General features: G+C 38.7%; 1 protein-coding gene across 1 annotated transcript in view; it reads left to right on the forward strand.

Annotated features, from left to right (window-relative positions):
- Positions 1-22,679, forward strand: part of fbxl17 (F-box and leucine-rich repeat protein 17) — a 205,423-nt gene that overhangs the window by 170,162 nt on the left and 12,582 nt on the right. The window contains exon 10 of the mRNA XM_026322162.1: positions 17,373-17,515. Coding sequence (XP_026177947.1) covers positions 17,373-17,515 — 143 coding nt within the window. The remainder of the gene's footprint in view (positions 1-17,372; positions 17,516-22,679) is intronic.

Here is a 22,679-nt window from a genome sequence, read left to right on the forward strand (position 1 = left end):
TTTAAGAAGCAAGGGATGATGAAAGAGTAAGAGGTAAGTGTGACAGACTTGACTTGTGGAAGAAAAAGAACAAGCTTTGATTAATTGCTGTGGAGGTGATTGTGAAGGGAGATGCTGAAGGTGAGCAGGTTCGACAGTAGGCGTATATGTGCAGGTATCACCTGTGAGAGTGTGCATTTACGAGTAATATGTGGAAGGAGGCATACAAAAAGAACAACAAAAAGAATAAAAATAGCTGTATTCAGTAGGTTTTTTTAACTTCAGTGTGGAAAAATGGAAAGATGGTTTCCAAAGAAAGTGAAAATTGGAACAAGTTTAATAGCAATATCCTAGTTATCCAATTATTTTAAAAAAAATTAGAAAAGCCACATAGAGTTATATTTCAGCATGTGCACAGCATAGTTCCTGTCCTGTATGCTGTGGCTCTGAGCTTGATGCTGCAAAAAGCGAGTAGACCATGACTGCCACTTTGATTTGATGAATGACTCAACCTACCTGAGCAGGCTGCAGTGTACTAGCTCCCTGAACTGCTTACGTCTGTGCAATGCAACTCCAGATCATGGGAAAACATTGTTTTACTAAATAATCCACCTCCCAGCCCCCAGCCAGTTAATGTGGGCCATTAGCGTACATGCTGGATAATTGGCCATTATGTTCTATTGAGCAGCAGTCCATCCAACATGCAGTGGTTAAAAGTACACATTACATTAGCTAAGCTTTTTTTCTCAGCTTCAGAGCTTACAAGAGTTAAGAGTAGTTCATTGGAGGGAGAGAGGTTTGGGGGTTTAGGGACTTAAACACAGTGAGCAAAGTTGTGTTTATTAGAAATAAGATTTATCACTTTTTTAATTTACAAAATGTGTGGGGGCTCAAACCCAGTGGTTTGTGTAGTTGTTTAACTACATGTATCACAGTTAAGCTGTAAACAAAAGCTGTATTGGAAGTATGCGGCAAATTTCAATATACAGTAAAATGGATAAAACCAGATGGAAAGATCAGTTGAGACAGAGAACCTTTTTCTTTTTTGGATTTTTTTGTGGACTTACTTTTGTAGTAGCTGGTTTCCCCTTTTTTTTCTTTTTCTTTCTTTTTTCTACAGCCACACAGACAAACACATATTTCGCACATGCTGTACAGTCTCTCTAAATCATTCATGTGTATGGACCCTGGCCTCTCCTCTGGATGGGATTGATCACATGCCTGGATCAATAACCTGCAGGTTTGTACCTACTTGACACACAGCTCCAAAATGTTCTCATATATTTAACATGTAGCTGTTTGTTCTTGTCTGTAGGGGTGTCTTTAGGGGTAAAGTCAGAGCTCACATTTGTTTTTTTTTTTAAAGATTTTTACCTATTCTTTTTACAGTGTTTTGAAAAAAACTTTATCTTCTGTTACTTTTAAGGGATATTCATTAGATGTCATTTTAAACATAACCAGACAAATAATAATAGTAACAACAACAATAATAATAGTAATAATGATAATCATATTTTCAAAAAAAGAAGCTGGAAGTGCTTTTTCACACAACGGAATCAGAGTGCATCCTACAATTTGAAGTGTAGCAGGCCTGCAGGAAAATTAGGTTCCTATTGTCGGGCACAACAGACTGCTTTGTCCCCACCTCTTGTCTGAAGTGGCTATAAAATGCAGTAATTGCCCATGGCCTCTCTGTCCTTTTTTTTCTCCACCTAACCCCTCCCTTGCTTTGTAAACAAGAGAATAATTGCATCTTTTCTCATGAAATAATGTTCTGTGATGAGCGAGAGAGATGGTGTATGTTTGTGCGCTCGTGAGTAAGAAAAGTAAGAGAGGACTACACAAGAAAGATAAGAAATGTCAGTGTCTTCTTGTTTAGCTTAAGCTTCACTTACATTTAACATCATGAATTGAGTAATATGTTATGGCTTCATGTACTGTACACATTACGGATTGCTTGATTTCATATCACATTGGCCAAAATTTCTCAAGTGGGGATAATTTCATCTTTCTCTTTACAATATGGGATAATTTAGAGCCCTGAACATGGCTTGTTTTTCTTTTTATTGTATTGTAATAGACCTCTGGGCCACTTCTCCAGTACCACAGCATCCACATCATAAATATCTCAGAACTAAGGAAGGTTTCCAGGTCCTAGGTGCACCTTGATTTTAGATTTTTTTTTTCTTTAGAGAATTAAAACTAAAACACATTTCTATTCTTTTTCCTTTTAAAATAAAATAAAATATTCAACTGGCCATCTGATCAAATATTTTCATGAAGTCAGTAACATAACATATAAAACCTGTTCTAAAACATTCCCCTACTCCTCAGATATTTGGAGGACGTATCTTACTCGACAGAATTAATACACTTTCTGAAAAGGATGACACAGGCAGATGTCTAAGTGGCCGCCCACTGTTGGCAAGCAGGTAGAACAGCAATGAATTGTGGGGGGTCTTAGTAGAAAAGCTTGAGCCTTCTGTGTTCACAATGCTGACTGGATTTTGTGGCCTGCAGGGAGAGAGGGATTCAGTGTGAGGCACAAGTTATTGCTAATTGAATGCAGGGCCTGACTTGCTAACGTGAATGATTGTTTCACACTCCGACTATAAATCCGTCTCTGTTACTCCTGAGGTGCAAATGGAAGCTGACACCCCCCACCACCACCACCACCTTGGCCATTTTCACTCTCATCTATATAATTTTGTACTGCTTTTCCTGTTGTGCTACTGTAATTTGTACAGAGACAAAACAGGAAGTACTTTAAATCCTGTTTGTTAATAGATTCTCAGAAAATGTCTAATTTTTTGATTGAAAACTTCCTTTCTTTAAAATACAAACTTTGCAGGTTCAAAGTATTCTGAAATTAACCACTGGCCTATACATTAGTAACATTCAAAGTGAAAGGAAGTACTTGCTTATGTGTATGTGTATAGGTAGTGGATAATTTTCTGCAGTCTGCAGAAGAATTTGCTCATGCTGGACAAAACTAAAAAGCAGCAGATAGTTTACTAAAAGTACAATATGCCTAACAATGCATTCTGTGTTGATAACCACTGAGAATAATGTAAACCTCAAGTACAATTTGCTGCAAACTCGAAAAAGACTAAACTAAACTGATATCACCATATAAAGGTGGGGTAAAAGAAGCATCAAGCACTAGAGGGCACTCTCTATCTCCCTACCCCTGAGAACTTCTCTTTGTTAAACACACATACACTCATGCACTGATGCACACAGAGAACATGCTGAACATTCAAATATGAAAGTCAGAATGAGATGTTCTCACAGCTACTAGGAGACAATCAATTTGAATTGTATTAATCAGTGCTTGCACTCAGGCCCTCTCTAGTTCACTATTCAATTACAACTGTTACATTCTCTCTCTCTCCCCTCCTCTCTCTCCATCCTCCACTCTCTTGCTCTGTCTGGGTCTATATCTCTGTCTCCTACTGTAGCCACTATCTATATTAATATTTCCCTATTGTCTTTTTTTTCCTGCAGCAGCGTAGATGATAGATTTTAACCTAATGAAAAGCACTTCTGTTGAGATTGAAAAGCTCCTTAAATACATCACAGCAAACCCTCTATCTTTTCCTCCTCCCCCCCTCTCATTTTTCTCTCTTCTCATTTTCCTGCCTTATGTCCCCCTCTACCTCTCCCATCCTCACCCAAATTTTTTTTCTTGACATTTATGCTAAATCTGCTGCACCCCAAATGCATCCTGCTACCACCTAACACTTTTTTTTCTGCAATCCTTTTTTACATCTCCCTCTTATCCTCCCCCCCTTTTTCTGTGCTAAATGGGCTGCATTACTGTAATGAGCTGGTAATTTATGGAGGAGGAGTGCAGGACTTGTATCATTTGCCCAGCGTTTCGCCTCCTCAAGCTCACCCTTTCTGTTTGGAAACGCATGCATACACTTGCAGAGCCAAGTGCAAACACACACACAGACGCTCTCCAAAAGTAGGTACGGGCATACTACACACCCACACACACCTGCATACACACTGTAAGAAGGGCACATAATGACACACTCGAGAGTAACACCTTATCTGCCCCAGCAATGCAGCGGAAGCAACGCAGCAGCAGCAGCTGTGAGTTCTCTGACTGTGTACACACTGAACTAACATGCACAATCATGAGCCTACATCTAAAAATGAAAATAAAGTGTTACTAAAATAAATGTTTAGTATTTTACACACTCTTAAAATTAAAACATATCTCTGCTATCAAATGGTCTCAATACAATAAAATGTGTTTAAGACCAAAACAGATGACCCACCTGGTGAAAGATTTGATTAAACAGGTATAATACTTACCCAATAAGCATTTTACAAATTAGTTGGTTAAAAAGTCTGTATTCTTTTATTTCAACATTAAAAATGAAGCTCTTGTGTGAAGAGCTATAGCAATTTGCTCTAATTTCTTTATTAGATTCCACATATACATATATTAGAAAATAAAAACGCATTACCCATCGGAGGCAAAAGACAATATCACCACATGTTTGCTCGATTTAACATTGAGGCTGTTAACTTGGAGTGGAAAAAATATTAAAACTTTAAATTGGCGTGTAAGTTTTTTGCTGTCACTGAGCTCTTCCTTTCAGCAGGAACAGCCATTTTCATAAATGTGCTTCTTTGGTTCCTGGGCACAGGTTATAGCTATTGCTACAAAAGATAATTGTCATTGTGGGATGTCTTTCTATTGTGGTTGTGTAACTCAATAGCCTGCAGTTCAAAGTCACAGACAGGCAGACATCCAAAGAGAGAGACCTCTTTTGACCACAGGGAGGAAGAGTGGGCAACTCAGGAAGGGCAAAAATGAGACATTCAGGGTGGGAGGCTGGATGAAAGAATGAGTAAAAGATGTTGACGTGAACACGGGGGGATGCCTGTTGGATACTCTGTTGTCTGTCTTTGTAACCTGAGTGGAAGATTAAAGTGAATGTAAAAGGTCAACATCACATACCTCTGACATAAATAATGTGTATGGGCATGTTTGAATAGTACATGATATTCACATGGATGGTCTCCCACAGGGATGTTAAACACCATGGCGACAGGCACTAACCCCAGCCGTAAAGATGTTAAAGGTCAACAGAGCTGCTGAGGGGCCGACATCGACCCTGAACTCAGGAACATCCTTTAGAGGGGACCAGGAGAAGGATAATACAAAGCGGGAGGAAGAGAGACAGGATGAGAATACAGCAAACATTATAGGGAAGAAAAACAGGCAGAGGCAGGAGAGGGAGTGGTGACAGGATGAGAGACTGGGAAGAAAAGTAAGAGATGAGATGATGAGCAAAGCAAAAGAAGATGGGACTGAACAGATAATATGGAAAGATCCAAGAGATGTGCACACTTAAATCAGGGGAACAAAGGAAGACTTGCATGCAGGGAGCAGATTAGTGTCACAGGTTGACAGTACAGTGGAGCTGAGATGCTTGATAATGAAGCAGTTTGTGGGATTTGTTAACTGTGGTTTTTCAGCAAAATGAGGCACATACTGTAATACACTGGCCCACATGTTGTTGGAGAAAGCAATAAAAGACACACAGGCAGAAATTTAGACCCCTGCTTGTTTGCTGAGGCAGACGTTTAGATGATAGATTATATGAAGAACATAAAGTTATGTTTCATTGCATTGTGATTTCATTTAAAAAGTTTCCTCAATAAGATTCTTGCCTGATGGTATTTAAGCTAAACTAAAATACCCTTGTTGCCATTGTTGATGGGTTCCTAAACATTCAGGGAAATTTTAAAGTTAGTAATATTCAGGTAGATGAAATATTTATAGTAAAACAAACTCATCTATTTGGTGAATTCTTCATATAATGAAAATTATCAGGGGAAAATAGTTTCCCCTTGTTACATTTAGGACAAATCCTATAAAGAAGAATATTCATACAGTTTTCAGCTTTAAGCTCCACATTTGGTCTGATGTGAATTTCTCTCCTAGACACTAACTAAGTTACCTCCTGGAGAAAAGTGCTTTGTGTTTTTATGAGACATTCTGACTATGCTGCGGTACAAAAACAAGGCTCTTAAACTGTCATTTTGCATTTAAGAGCACTTATCAATTTCATAGAAGCAGTCAAAGCAGCAGTCTCAAGTAAGACATGAGTTATTCTGTGCGTGTCTGAAATGAGCCTTGGGAAAGGTTAGTCATAAACTGAAAAAGGTGTTTGATCTATAGCCAGGTATTGATCAAAAACATTGTCTAAGCTCATGAAAATGTACATGTCTGTATGTGTGTGGGTGTTGGTGCACTCTGGTTGTGAGTGTGTGGTGTATACACTAATGGCACTTGACGTGTGATTTGAGTTATGGCCAGGTATCGATCAAAAAACATCACGGCAGTTTTAAACTTTGCTAAAGAGCTTTTGGTGAGACCTGACTAAGTGCTGTTACAGACTCATAAGCCATTAGGAGTTCATATAAAAGAGAGATGAACAGAGAGCAATAAGTGAAGAAAAGATGTTGAATGAAGAGAAGTTTTCTTTTTTGCCTGACACAAATGCCACTTCTTAATGAAGATGCTTTTTTTTTTTTTTTTACATCTTTTTGAATTTCATGAACACTTCTGTTTTGAACTTCAGTGTCTGATGATGTTTAAACTAATAGTCTTTATTTATAGGTTTTCTGTTTTCTTACGTAACTATTGTTGTAGTATCTTTAATCTTTCGACGTTGTGACCTTCGACTTTAATCTTTATATAGTGTTCCTGTTTATATATCAACATAATTAGACCAGTGTTTACTCTAGATAACTTACTTTTTTTTTTTAAATCAGATCATCTATTTTAATTTTATGTAGTTAACCTCAGTATTTTTCCTAAACTGTAAGTCACATATCATCTTGCATATTCTGAAAACATTATGGCTTTTTTCTTTTTTCTTTTGTCAAACTGAGAACACAGACATGATTTAAAAAATACAATAATTATGGATCTCAAATTAAAGAGCACTCTTTTTGTTGATGCACTTCTTTGTTTAAGACTCATGATTCCATAAATAATTAAAATTTCTGTTAAGATGGGGGAAATTTAGACTGTGCTTTGCTTCAAGTTTAGCTTAAGATAAAATTTGCCAGTGACTGGTCCAATCACAGTTAACATTACCCTGAAGATTTTTAGGTTGAGACTTAATGGTTAAGAAAAGAACTGTAATTCAGGTTGCTAAAATACAAGGAATACTTGACTTTGTGGCATATTTGGTTCATGGTTGCTATTTTTTTTTCTTTGACACTTACATGACAACATTTTAATTAGTCCCACTGCAGGTCACATCACAGATTTCTGTCTGGAGAGCCAAAGAAGCACAGTCTGTTGCTATTCTTATTGCTTTTAGGATTCAGGGAAGGAACAGCCATCACTTAAGCCGTTCTTTGGTTATATCAACGGTCTACTAACCTACTTGTTGTGCATCTAATTGGTATTGGGTCATTTGGTTTACGGTCGTTTCCGAGGCTAAATAGACCCTTAATTCGCACACAGCCAAAACCACATGCAGACACACCGTCTTGTGATCATAAAGATTTGGAGGGTTTTGTCAGGGCACGGGAAGAGGAAGTGTGGGTCTACTTAATGATTCCCACTGGGTTAAAGCGGACAGAGTGGACTGTTAAAAGTTTGAGATAAGGCATAGAAACAGACTTGGTGGCACTTGGAACTTTGTTGTTGTACATGTGTGCTTCTTGAGAGACAAAAGGGGATTTTGAGGAGGAAAAGTTGGGCATGGCATGGCAGATGACTGAAATAAAAAGCAAACTGTACAATGTAGATGTTACCATGTGCCTTTGAGTGCTGGTAATATTCACTATAGGAACTGAGTGGCGCTGCTAATTACCCAATTACCCTGTGTGGCTGAACAGCTCATTATTTTGTTTTTTGCTGATGACTAATTTAATTTCTAATGATTGCATTTACAAACAAATAATTGTATTTTAAGCCTTGCTTTTCCTTTTTCCATGACAAAACTAAAATAATAGTTGAGATCTCAGCTATTTTACCTTCCAGACCAGATTAAATAATATTAAGATTATGTGGTCTGTCTAAGCAGTATGTAAGAACAGCCAGTTTCCTTCTGGATCTTAATAAGCATGATGTAAGAGAGGCCCATTTCCAGGCTCTGGATCCAATAGTACCATGTAATTACCTTTAAGACCTGCTCCCTATGCTAAAGGATTAGCCATAATCCATAACCAAAGCCATAACTATTGTTACGGTACGTTAATTCCAGCCAGACGCATGTAACATGCAGTTCACTGACTAGGAGGTTGTCTGTCTTCATTTTTGTCTTCTTGCCTCCACTTCACTTCCTCTGTTGTTAAGCTTTATGCCCTTCCATCTGTGATGTCAGAATTGGAGAGCAGTTTTTCTGTTGTAAACAGTCCAAAATAGAGAAAGAGAGACAGATTTAAGTGAGAGTGATGGAGAAAGAGAAAAAAAAGGTGGGGAGGATTAGTATCCTCAAAGGAGAGGTGCATAGGAGCAGAGGTGCTGTTGCTTTGAAATAGAGCTTAATATCCTGCTTTTACTGCTGATGACAATGGGAACCTCGGCTTGTGTATGTTTGCTTTTTAGAGTCTGTTTTCTCCTTCTTTGAAGAAGATGGATGAAGATATAAAACACACTACATCCACACAGACTATACTTTTAACCATATAAACAAACACACAGAGACAATACCATAGCCCTGTGAGTTATTATTTTAGCATTTAATTAGGAATATGCTGTATCTATATTTCTATGCATATGTTCACACCACTTTTGCATGTTAATTACATCAAAGCCAAGATTCAGATTCTTTTCTGAAGTCTTATAGTTATAGAACCACAATTTTGTTCCAATTTTATTAGAGAGATCTTTCAGATTAATCAAAGCACTCACAATTTGACTCTCATCTGTATCAGAGAATAGTCACAATGTCAAACTCAAAACATTTCTTTTGTCACGTGCATGCGAGTGCACGTTCCTGGTGGATGACTTTGTAATGTAAACCTTTAAAGTCCTCCTATTGATGGTGGGAGGAAATACAACTATTTAGCGTTAGTTGTGACAAAAACATTCACATATGGCTTCTCTTTCTCTGTTTTTGTTGAACATTTTTCAATTCAAGGACAGTAGGTCAATTAAACAGCTGCTTGTGATGCTGAATATAGAAATACCACAATTTTGCCACCATACCAGAGAAATAATGTACATGAAAATGTCCATACTGATTACCATGCTCAACAAATTCACATAGATTACATGTTTTTTGCATTACAAGTGCTGTTTAAACAATTTTCACATTTTCACTATTGGAAGCTGCCCAGTACAACCAGAGTCTGATCGGTTGGCTACTGAGCAGCTTCAATGGAACAGCTGGAGATTAAGCACTTTGCTCAAGGACATCTCAGTGGTGGAAATGATGGAGGTTTATTTTATTAACTCAGTGCCAAAATAAAAGATTATTGTTATTGGTACTAAAAACACAAATGTTTTTGGTTTGTCTGTTATGGCAGCTGAACTCCAGTACCCTGATACTGTATACTGCACCCACACTGTGTTTTTCCACCTCGCTACATATAGGAAGTGCTACTTCCTGCATTGACATATGACTAAATGGTGAGGGATACTAGGATGCTGTACTTATGACATGTGCTTTAATAGTTTATGTGGATCCCTATTAGCTTCTGCAAAGTAGCCACTAATCTTTCTCGTCACTGATCAATTTTAAGAAACACCTGACACCCGCGTATTCATCCAGTTATCCAACCAACCAATCATGTGGCAGCAGTAGAGTGCATAACTTGCAAATATTGGTCAGCAGCTTTAGTTAATGTTCACATTCAAACATCAATATGGGGATAAATGTGATCTTAGTCATTGTGACTATGGTATAATTGTTGGTGCCAGGCAGGCTGGTGTTGAGTATTTCTGAAACTGCTGATCTCCTGGGATTTTTACACAGAACACTCTTTATGGTAATTTAGATAACCAGTTTTGAAAACTGTGGTGAGCAGAAAAGCATCACTGAATGCACAAGACGTCAAACTCTGAGGTGGATGGGCTACAATAGCTTAAGACCACATCAAGTTCCACTCCTCTCAGCCAGGAACAGAAAGCCGATGCCGTAATGGGCACAGGCTCACCAAAGCGTGACAGTTAAAGACTTAACATTGCCTGGTCAGATGAATCTCAATTTCTGCTGACACATGCAGATGGTAGAGTCAGAATTTGGTATGAAAAGCATCAATCCAAGGCCCTACCCTGCATCATGTCAATAGTCCAGACTGGTGGTAGATGTTGTGGGGAATGTTGTGGGGAATGTTTTCCTGGTGCACTTTGAGCCCATTAATGACCATCAGTCATCATTTGAATACCATGGCCTATTCGAGTATTGTTGTTGAACATGTGTATCCCTTTATAGCCACAGTTTATCCACCTTCAAATGGCTACTTCCAGCATAATAAAGCACCGTGTCAAAAAGCTAAAGTCATCTCAAACTGCTTTTTATAAACCTGGCAATTAGTTCATTTACTTCAGTGGCTTTCCCAGTCACGACATCTTGATCCAACAAAACACCTTTGAAATGTGGTGGAACAGGAGATTTGCAGCATGAATGTGCAGTTGACAGATGTGCAGATTATGTGCATTAAAATAAAAATGTATCAGAAGGTCTCCAACTTCCTGTGTAATCAATGCCATGACAAGATGCGCCTGTTTGGGAGGAAAGGAGGACCATACTCAGTAATATATAGTATATATATATATATATATATATATATATATATATATATATATATATATATATATATATATATATATATATATAGAATAAATTGTTTGGTGAGTGTACATATGATATTAAATGTTTGAAATGTTTACATGACTTGAGTGTTTGAATTATGAATTGTTGGAGAACACGTTCTAGAAATTCATTCACTGAATTATTCCTAATTCAACAAAAAAATATTCCTCTTATTTTAGATCCAGGTTTGTTCAGCCTAATTGAGTCCTGATGAATAATGCTGACATGTTAACTGCCCCGTTGCCCTTTGTGTGTGTGTGTGAGTGTGTGCGTGCATCTGAGTGTGAGTGTGAATTGGTGAGGAGTGCTTGTTTTCAGTGGTGAAGGAAAGCCTGTTGTAGGTCACCTCTGTGATAGCTCCATCTCTCCTTATCACCCCTTCATTCTGTCTATCTGTCCTTGCCCATCACTCTTCCTCTCTATCTCCTCTCTCCCGCTCACTGTCACTCCCTCACCTTTCCAATCTTCCTTTTGACTTCAAACTTCACATCTAGTCCACAAGGTTATCACAAATCAACTACTAAAACAGTGTGTGTGTGTTTGTGTGTGCACGTGTGTGTCTAAGTATATTATTTTCAGATGCTAAACCACCATAAAACACTCTTTTGGTCTACTGTCTTTACCTCACCACTTAAACATTTTAGGGTCTGTTGATTGCCTCTCTTTCCCTCTGTCTCTCTCACTCACATACTCAAAAAGCACATAAAGCCATAGAGGCAATGCACTGCCACAAAATGCTATGTGTCAGCTGGCTTACATCAGATCAGAAGCTGATTGGGAAAATGCCCATGCCCTTGGTGCTCACACACACAAGAGGGAACACTGCCTTAGACCCAGGCCTCTGGCTAATTAATTTCCCAGATCGAGCATGTTCCACCATAAAGTGCTCTCCCTCCATCTTGTGTCACACCCAATCAGTCCCTCCTCTTTCCTGCGTCTGTCTTGTGAGCCTGGCTCGTTTCAGTTCTTCTTGGTCTTTGATTACATTTGCCCAAATTGTCAGGGCAAATCTTATAAAACCTTTGGCTCTGATTTCCTCTTTCTTACTCCCCCTTTCTGCTTCTCTGTCTTTGTATCTGCATGTTTTTATCGCAGGTTTGACACATTGATTTTATGATTAAGTCCCCAGCCCAGTTATTTTCTTCATTTTAAATGCCTGGTCAGGTCAGACAGGCATCAAAGGAGTTAAGTGATGTCTACATTGTCCTTATTGTGGTTGCAGTTTTTTTCCGTCTCGTGTGATATATGTGTACTCATGCATGTGTATTTATACCATATAACCCCACATCTGTGTGTTCTCCCATTTAGGCTCAAATCTTTGTGTTAAGGGCACACATGTGCATGTATACCAGCATGCTCACAGATAGCAGAGCCTAGAAGGATTCATGCTCATTCTTTCAAAATCCTTTTTGATATGGTTATCATATTAATCATCAGTTGAGAAGTGTTTAATGGACATGGTAATGAGAGAAGTATGTGTGCACTTTTGACTGTTTTAACAATTTAAGAACTTGACATATCACAAGTCTTCACTACATTAACATGAAACTTGCACATAGCAGCCCATATAACCAATTTGTAATATTGACCACTGTGCTATTAACCTATTAAGAAATATTTAAAGAATAGCGAGATATTATTAGCACTGGTGTATATTGTCTTCTTAACCAACAGTAGTTTTAAAAGCTTAATTTTTTTAGTCTTGCTTCACTAATGATGTTTTCCAGACCTTTTTTATAGCAATGCTAAAAATACAGCAAATAAAAAATTAGAGCTAACTTGGCCTCTGTGTTGCAAAAATGGATACCAGCAATAATAAGAGTATTGGCTGACAATTCTGATATCTGCTTAAAAATTGCTTTTGCATCTCTTGCAAGTTCCATAATTTAAACGGATGGCAAGTAAAAAGGAGTTTTCTTTTGGTTTTGGGCATACAACAGAGATACAGAGAGGCCAAAGCTGAGGCCAAGTTTTTCAACACAACACAAAGAATCGAGTAAATGTCTTTCACATTAGACATGACAGTTGTGCTCTCTGGAATACATCAGCCATAATAAGCCTTTTTCTGTTGTCCCCAGTGCTGTTTTTATACACATATACTCGGCACACACTCACACACTGCATCAGAGTGAATTTTTTACATATACCATCATGTCTTTTGTAGGCGTTCTGTCTTCATCAGCAGCTGAAATATAGTGTATAGGGTTACTGCAGACAGGCATGGGGATGGCTTCAAAGCAATAAGATAGCAGTAATGGCACACCATCATTTAGGAGAATGTAATAAGTGAATATCTAATAAGCCTCTAAAAGATGCTTAACCCCTGAATTTGTGAGGTCAGGTAGAGAGATAGGAGAATAAGCTGATTAAGCAAGGTTCCTTCTCACATTGCGGTCATCGCAGGATTGACCAAGTCTTGACCCTGCTGTTAGGAGTGTGGTTACCTTAGTCTGAAACCGCTCCTATGTTTGAATAAATCTGCTATTTATGGCATTTGATAACAGCTTGTTCCTGATATGAGAAAGTAATAGGTTATGAATCTCTGTCTGGAGATAATGCAGAGGTTAATGGAACACTAAAAACTTGGGGTTTTCTGATATTCACCTTTGCTCTAGATGTGTCTTGGTTTCTAACTCAAAGCTGTGAATAAATTCTAATATTTGTGCAGGTCAGTTAAATAATTGCAAGGTTGTTGCATAATGAGTGGTTGCAGGCTCTAGTTTTGACACAGTGATAGATTCCTAAGAGTACTAAATGGTCCATGACACTTTTTATATTGATCTGTGGATAGATTTGCTGTTTGGTGATTGATTGACAATAAGATCTGTTACCTTAAATCCCAGGAGATTCCTAAACAAACTGAAGGAATTGGTTTTAAATGTTATCCTCACCTGTTCTTTGTATGATGACGTAGTTTTATCCCCAAATGACAAACTTGGTAAATGACGAGTGAAATGTGCCATGCTCAAAATGCATGATATACAGGATTTAAGGTCAATCTCTATCTCTCTCTGCTTCTTTTCACACTAAAGGGGTGTGTACACACACACACACACACACACACACACACACACACACAAACACGCACAAACACGCACAGAGCCAGATCCTAAAGCCATTTTCAGGCAGGGCAGCAGAGTGTGTCCTCATTACCGTCTCTGAGTGTGTAGTCACCACTCAGTCACAGCTCCTGCTGCCAGAATGGGATTTTCCCCTCTTTTCTCCTCTGACTCTTCACCTCTTTTTCACCTCAACTTCTCTTGCGTATCGCTTCATCTGTTTCTCAGACAGAAAATCATTATCATTCAGGAAAGACAATTTCCTGCTCCTGTGGTCCCTTGTACACTGCTAGTCAAAATTTTTTTGAAAACCTTGTATGTTTTTTGTTAAAATTCGAGAAAGCAAGAAAAGTTTACATAAAAAGCTGTATAGGGCCTAAGAACTAATCAGTTTAAGTCAACACCTGTAGCTGTCAGTATGCTGTATAACTGAGACTAACACTATCTGTGTGTAACAAATTTAAGTTAATATATAGTCTTAGTTGGTTCACTTTTTGAGTGGACATGGCCTCAACAAAGTGCCTTTACTGTCAGAGACCTATTACCAATCAAAGAGTTAGGTCTTGTAAAACTTGTCTCACACTCAACAGTTGTCTTTGGGAAGGGGAAAAAGGCAAGATGTAATTTCTAAAGCAAATGAAACAATAATTAGCATTGTCATCATTATTATTGATTATTAATAGTAAATTAACATTCTACTGTCTAAACACTACAAAATAAATTTCATTTCTATCATATATTCTCTGATTTTGTTCTTATTCTTTTTCAGTCGAGCTCAGCTGTGTTACTTTAGAATGCCATTGTATTTAAGTAGATGCACAGTGACAGTCTTAGCTTCTCTATTTCATAATGAGAAGAATGCATCAACCCTCTATATGTTCACAAAGAAAATTATGTGATTGTAGAGATTTAAAATACCTACTTACATATTTTTGCATGTACATTATTATTTGTGTGCTTTACCTTTATCACAGCAAAGGCAATGAGCTCTGACAGTGCTCAATATCTTTGACAAGGTGTACAAAAATATCTGACTAGCAAAAAAAAAAAAAAAAAAAAAATTTTAGAGAAAGCTGTTCTTGTTTGAAAGAGTAGCCAACAATTTTCATTTGCCACTGGGAGTAGCTGGAGTTTACAGTCTCCTGATAGAAGATCAAAGACGGAGGCAGAGAAGCAGCACACACTGGGATATTAGACTGTAATGGCAACCAGATGAATTTGTTGATAGAGTAGTGAACAAGTCTAAATAGCCTAACACTTGGCTCATTCTAACAGAGGCATTATCTGACTCCTCCACTTTACCAAGTTGAGAGTTTAACAAAATGATGTTTAGTGTTATTTGCTCTTCTCTTTCTCCTTGAAGCTATCTTAAAGTGCCATATGTTTTCTTTGTAAAGCCTGGAGCTTGTCAAAAGTAATTCAGATTCGGAAGGTTGTGTGCTTAGGTGTGTGCAGCACTGTAATCAGGAAATGCATGGACAATATATTCACTCTCACTTACACATTCACTGTGCTAGACACCTGTCTGCTTCCATCCACTCATTTTGTCATGTTGAAAGAAAAGAGAAAGTGACTTGGAGCTGGTGAAGGAGAAGCACTGTTGAGGCAGTTCTCTTAGTTTAGTTACGGTAATTGTGTAGCTATCCTCTTTTTTTAATTGATCTTATTGTCCCTTATAATACTCTTTAATCACTTTAGCAGGGTTTTAATAGTAGTAGCGGTGTGTGTGTGTGTGTGTGTGCGTTACCATCAAATGAGAGGTCTGAGCCTAGGTAATTAAATTTGGGATCATGTGATTGGATGACAAGGGGAACAGCGTGTAGAGTGCACTTGGTGGCTTTCCAACCTCGCACACACTCAGGATAATGTATACACACAAAAATCACAATTGTCTCAATTTTTTCATACTGTGCCAGGTCACGGGTAGACACAAAACAACATGGCTACTTTGTGTGCTGTTCCACCATCTGGCATTCTGGAGCCTCTTCCCCACGGTGCCGTTTTACATTAAACATACTGTAGCTTCAAAGCTGTGTTACAGCCTGTTTGGCCATAATGTGCCATTATACATGGCATCCAAGAGTATGCTGCAGCACAAAAAGAACCACATGTGCAGCACTCCAAGTGCCCAAAGCTATATATTACATATGTTACATACTGTAAGATCATTCCTGTGTGTGTGTCTGTGTGTGTACATAGGAGACTCTACATTACATAGCTCCAGCTGGACAGTAGGAAGGAGGGTTAAATACATTCAGTTAATTCAAAAAGCATGAGATTATTCATTTCCCTTCTCTTACAGGAACAGGCTCCTGCTACACAGTGTAAACTCAACTCGTATACAACATATATGCATGCACTCAAACCGTTGAACAGAGAGTTTTACCCACTGTGCACTATCAAAAACAATCTGCTGGTTGTGTGTTATGAAATGTGTGGAGGCATTTTGAAAATTGCTGGTGGCAAATGCGAGAAAGATAAATGAAAGAGATTCAACACAAAAGAAAATAGTTTAATTTTTCCTTTCTTATGGACACGGAAATGTTTTGAGTTTCAAGCTTGTTTGTAAAAAAAAGTTTCAAGTGAAATGGATTTGTGTGAATGAAAACATTGGGGCTAAGCAACAGTTTGAAGGTGCTGTCAAAGGCTTTCTCAGTCTTTACACTCCTTCTTTCATCTTTCTCTCATCCCTTGCTCCTCCTGCTCCCTTCCCACTCTCATTAGTAATGGTTGTGAAAGAGTGAAGAACAAAGCCCAGGCCCCGCCAATCGATCAAGCAGCACTATCAATCGACTTGTAAAGCACAGGTCTCCTCCATCTGCTCAGCCATTGACGGGTCAAAGATTGATGAGGAAGATTATTGTGTGCCTGTGTGTTAATGTAACAGTGTATGCCTTTATTTTAGATTACTGAAGATTTAATCTCATCTTATTTATCAGCTTCACATTTTAATTTGTACTCTGCTCAACAATAAATTAAGACAGAACAACAGGTTTGTGTAAAGGTATCTACACACATGCTCTGAGGTAACAACACCCCCAGGCACCTACAGATATTTGTTTTGGTAGATACTCTTTACCCTGGCACTGTGGTCTTATTCTGGCAGCAGTAAACATGCACACAAGCAGAATTAAATCATACACTGGCATGGAGTTACACTTTACCCTGGCACTGTGTCATTGCCTTTCTGTACTGTGACTCATGCCAGTCTTCTAATGGATGAATCCTGCGGCAGTCTGAATAAGCATGGATGTGTGCAAGATTTGTGTGTATGCATATGTGTGTGTTTCAGCATGTTATCCTGTGTGTATAAGTGTGTGTATTTTCAAGGTGCTGTGTAAACATTGAAATTATGTGTCACAGCTGGCCAGATGACTTGCCCTGATTTCATCTCAAATTTCTGTGCGTCTCAGTGGGAGGACGATGCTGCTACATTTGCATGAAAAAGGTTGTCAGACTAACACATTTTCTTTTCTCTCTCTCCCCCTCCTTCTTCTACACTCTCTCAATCTTCCTCCTGTGTCCACAGCTCTGATAGCCATAGGCCAGTACAGCAGTACCATAGAGACGGTGGATGCCGGCTGGTGTAAGGACATCACAGACCAGGGAGCCACACAGATCGCTCAGAGCAGCAAGTCCCTCCGGTACCTGGGCCTCATGAGATGTGACAAGGTAACAAGGCTCAGCCCATAATGTCTGCTGCTGCCTGGTGTTCTCTCAGTATGTACTCTACTGTATGTGTAACATGCTGTCAAAAGATGCTACTGGAGTTCCTTCTAAGATGTAGCAGATCAGGTTTTTTGTTGTGTGATGTGTAAGATTTTGAGGCAGAATTGCAGCATTTTCAGTAGCAGTTTTTGCAGTATTTTTTTTTTTTTTTTTGTCCCGCATGAAAAACAGTTATATTTATTTTGGTGATGGAAAACTAATCTGCAACAATTCTGATGCAGTTATTGATCATTTGGTGAAGCCATTTTTGGAAGAAATGCCAAATATTTCCTCATTTCAGCATTGTTGCTTTTCTTTTATGTAATTAGAAATCACCACCTCGAATGCAAAGTGTCCTAATGGAAAATGGGGATGGGCATTTTCACAATTTTCTAACATGTAGACTAAACACTAATCACATTAGTTGCAGCCTTAATTTCCTTAATACAATCTCACATTGCCATTAAGAAGTTCTGCTCAGTGATCAGCAGTGTATATAAAGATGTTGGATAGTAACAGATTTCTGTGATCATGTGGTTTATATCTATTGCCCAACTCCAGTGCACACACTTTAAATACAGAGATGTAATCAAGCACACAGACTCATATAAAATCCCAAGTTATGGGAACTAGCCAATTAAAAAGTATACAAGGGAGAATGTGTAGAGTAGCTAAGCCACTACCTGCGCCCACTGTGTCTGTGTGATGCATGTTTAAGTTGAGCTGACTGCTTAATAACAGAAGTGAAGTGACATGAAGATCTCTCTCAAACCTGAGATGCCTCTGGGTCTGAGGGATGATCTTTCCAAAGTCACACATAAACCCTCATCTGGTCTCCTACCAGTTCAATCCATAACTTGATGGAAGCACACTTAGTTGTAATACCATAGTAACAACTCCACCCACCTCTCCAATTGGTTCAGTTGAGCTCCTGCCACACAGATGTATCCACTTAGTGTGGGATCATTCAGTCAGTGGGATGAGGGAAGAAAGTGGTCAGCTTAACTCAGAAGCTTTAGCCTGTACTGATTTTGTACAGCCTGATGTCTTTTATTGTAGCCTAGTATACAACACAGGCCATAACCCCAGTGCTGAGGGCAAGTGTGACTGTATTTTGTAATGCCTTTCATTTTCCAGTTGAGGGTAAATTTTACATTTGGGTTCTAGGCTGAACAAATTTAAAAGCCTCAGCTGTGCAGTAAAAAGTGCAAGTTGAAGTTGGCATGGAAGAAAAGGAGGGGGAGAGATTTTGACTTATAGTCAAGGCCTTTCACCGGGTTGGGAACTCATCATTTTTATTTCGTCATTAGTGAATCAGTGATATCTGCATGGCGTGGCCTCCTGGTTGACCTATAGATTTCTCTGATAAAAATGCCTAACCCGACAGCATTAAGCCTGACAAGAGCATCAGTGTATCATAGTTTTCTATTTATACAGTAATAAAATTTAAACATATGATGGTCTGACAGTGACCCCATATGTAAGGTCTCAGTGATGAAGCGGCGTACTCGCTTCACATTATTACAGACATGAATGTGTATCTATCATATTTATCTAGAAGTAATAAAGAGGAACTGCATTACATAGCAAGTGATCACTTAGATTCCATTTTCATTTAGTTCCCTCTTGCCTCCGTGACTCAGTGACCCAACAATCGATATCTACAGCCATGCTAATAAAAATCTGTTCAGGAATGACCTACATCTTTACTGGAATAACCATTTTTCTTAGTTTCTCTCCACTGTATGCTTTCATGCCCCTGCCTTGCCAACAACAATTCTCCCAACCCTCTGCCCTTATTTATTCATCCATCTCTCTCTTCAGTGATATTCATACTCATAATTTAGCTTGGAGGATGGAAAGATAAATAATTATCCTCTCTCTTCTCTGAAGGGGGAATTTGGGGATGACATAGATAAATAAAGCAGTAATTGGTACTATTAGAGTTGTAATGGAGTGTGAATTGAGCAGAGAGAAGAGTTTGACAGTTTCCAAGGTCAGATACATTACCAGCTCTGAATCACAGATTTAATTCAGTTCATGCTTGCCCCCTTCACCCATTTCTCTGTCTTCTCTCTTTCTGGTCCTAAAATTGTGTTTTAGCATTGCAAATGAGCCTGGAGTGCTGGTGAGCATTGGTCAGACCTGTGTGGGAAGACCAGCCGACGGCAGCTACTTTCTTTGTTGTTGTCAGTGTTGCTGGTGTTTTTTTTATGTTGGTCAAGAAACTGAGTTACAGTAAATATGGTCAGGTATAGGGAGGAGAGAGAGGAATAGTGGTAATCCAAAGTTTGCTCAAAGGGAAACAAATAAACAAAAATAGGTTGTTATTACCAAGGTCATGGTGAAAATGAGAGCTGCTGAGCGAGTTAAAGAGGTAAAAAGGTGAGAGGCACAGACAGACCAGGGGAATTGTGGTTATCTGTGAGTCAGCCAAGGGGCAGCAGTGACCATGCTCTGGGTTTTTCTCACCTCCTACTCTCATCTCTCTTCCCGTCCATTCCTCAAGCCTCCTGCTCTCCTCTTGAGATTCTTCAGTCGCCTTAATTGAAGACCAGACCTTCCGTTTATCTGCCTGACATTTAATTACAATTTTTACATTTCTTATATGGGCATCAAAATACTTCCACTTATTACATTTAGTCATTTTTGCTTTGACCACAGCTTGGTGAAAATTGTTGTAGTTTTCACAGTGGCTGTAGTATGTGTGCATGCTGTGTCTCTTAAATGAATCAAATCAATATTTAAAGGACTTTACGAAATTGTTTTTAGTATTGGCAGTGCATTCAATTTGCTCGTGATATTTTTTCTAGATTGCATTTGACATTTCTGCCTCTAGCTATGTTGTATCATGCTTTATTTGTGTACCACGGCAGTAAAATCTGGAGGCATGTCCAATTCAATCTCAGGGCAAACTACTCTCATCTCTGCACTTAATGCAGTTCTGGGAAAACGAGGAAGCTGGGGGATAACTCTCAATTCCACAAGGTTCGCACATAATGAAAGTCTTGTGCAAATTACTTAAGTTTAGATTTCTCTTATCCACAGCATCTCTTCTTTATGTTAACAAATCCATTTGATTTCTTTCCCCATGCCTCATTTCATTTAATTCTCCATTGGTTAAAATAGGATATAAAGCGTAACTATACTTTCTTCATGCATCCGTTTTTTTTTTTCTTTCCTTCCCACAGTCATGACAACATTAATGACCAGCATATACTGTAAGATCAGCAGTACAGGAGGCTGTAGTGAAGTACCATTTCCTTTGTGCTTTTGGGTTGTTCAAGAATTGCACTGAAGGTTACCTTCTATGCATAAAATGTGAGGCAAGATAATGTGGGGGATTCCAGGCAAAACTACTTCACTGTGAAATGTGTTCTCTATTTGATTTAGATTGTATCTTTATATGATCAAGCTTAATACATTTTAATTGGTCTAACGCTCTTAGTTTGACCCTTAGCAAGCTCCGTTTGTTTAGTTCGGCCCTAGGATGGGCACTTGAGGAACCATCTCAATATTTACACATTAACCAACTATCTTCTAAGCCAACATACTGTAGCTGGAGCGGTTATTGACAGTATACCTGACTTGAAATAGTTTTGCTTTGCATACCAACTGCAAAATAAATTGGTCTATACACTTAAACAGAGTAGCTTGCTTTGGCAGATATTTATTCCTTGTGAGGGCTATGCTGACAGTGTTTTGGACATATTGCAAATATCCCAAAGTTAGTATTTCCCTTACAAGGATTTTGCTTGATTTTTGTGCAGGATGTGTATATTGTGGGAATTTTGTACAAATGACTGCCACAGGCTGAAACACTACCTACAAGTGAGTACACGTGACAGTATCATAGTAACAAACTGACCTCTTTTTCAGCCATTCATAGCCTAATCATCTTTTGTGCTAACCTGAGCCTGTCTCACAGATGTTGAAGTAACTTTTACATTCTGCATTTGACTATTTAAAATAAATAAAGTTTCAGTCTCTATTTCTTACCCTCTCCCTCCCTAGCTTCCTCCCAGACTAACTGATGTGGAGTTAGGTTTCAGAATGGGTCCTGTTGGTCTTAGACAAATGTAGTCTTGTGATAACCTTGAGACACAGTGTGGACAACCCAGTCAGCTCTCTGCTTCAGCAGTGAAGCCTAGCCTGTATAAATTTGTTTGGAATTGTCAAAACGCTGGGAATTTTAATGTAACAGCTTCCCTGAATGTCACAGGACTTAGAAAGTATAGAATTCATTTAAGAACTGTTAACAGGATCCAGCTGCCTCTCCTCATGTGGTGCAGCGTGAAGGATCGATTTCCTCCGTCACAGTTTATACAAACGTGCTTCCGTACTGTATACATTTTACTGCCAGAGAGCGTGAGTTGTGTGTCCACTGCCATTTGGACTGGTATGAAGAATTTTAGATTTTTTTTTTTTTTTAATGCCGTACAAACACAGACCTAGTACAACTCAGATCTGTGTGAAGTTAGAATATTTTCTTATTTAGATTCGCCTTTCAGTAGCTGAGCCCTGTACGATCTTAATAGAATGGAACATGTGCATTGGTCCCACTGACTTTTTTTCGTTCTTTTCTCCACATGTCTGTCTGAAGGATTTCCTTTGTGTGTCGGTGTGTTTATATGTGCCGAAATGCAACGTGTCTGTGAAACAGTGTGTGTTGTCCAAGAGGAATTTATGTTATTTGCTGTTAACACAGCTTATAATGGAGCATTGAAATCAGAACCCCTCAAGGCCTGGGCGAATGGCACGCTCTGTCTGTCCCAGTTGATTACTCCCCCCTGCCCTCAGGGCCAAACGACCCCATTCTGACGAGGGGAAAGAATGTGATTGATCCAGACTCACCCAAAAATAATCAAATCAATTCATTTTATCCTCTTTTTAGCTGACTTTTTGCCAGCCTTTTGAAGTATTTAGCTGGAAGACTCAAGAAAAAAGTGCCAAAAAATGAAGCCTTTTACTTGGCACTGCCACATATGTCAGTACAGAAAAGCCCAACTCCCCAGTGTTTCTACTGTTAAATGTTAGGTCTTCTCTGTGTGAGGGATTCATGTTTCTACACATCCCAATCACAATGGAACATTATGTTTTAATCCAGGCTATTGAAATTCAATAAGTT

This window comes from Mastacembelus armatus, chromosome 9 (genome assembly GCF_900324485.2).
Source record: "Mastacembelus armatus chromosome 9, fMasArm1.2, whole genome shotgun sequence".
Lineage (NCBI taxonomy): Eukaryota > Metazoa > Chordata > Actinopteri > Synbranchiformes > Mastacembelidae > Mastacembelus > Mastacembelus armatus.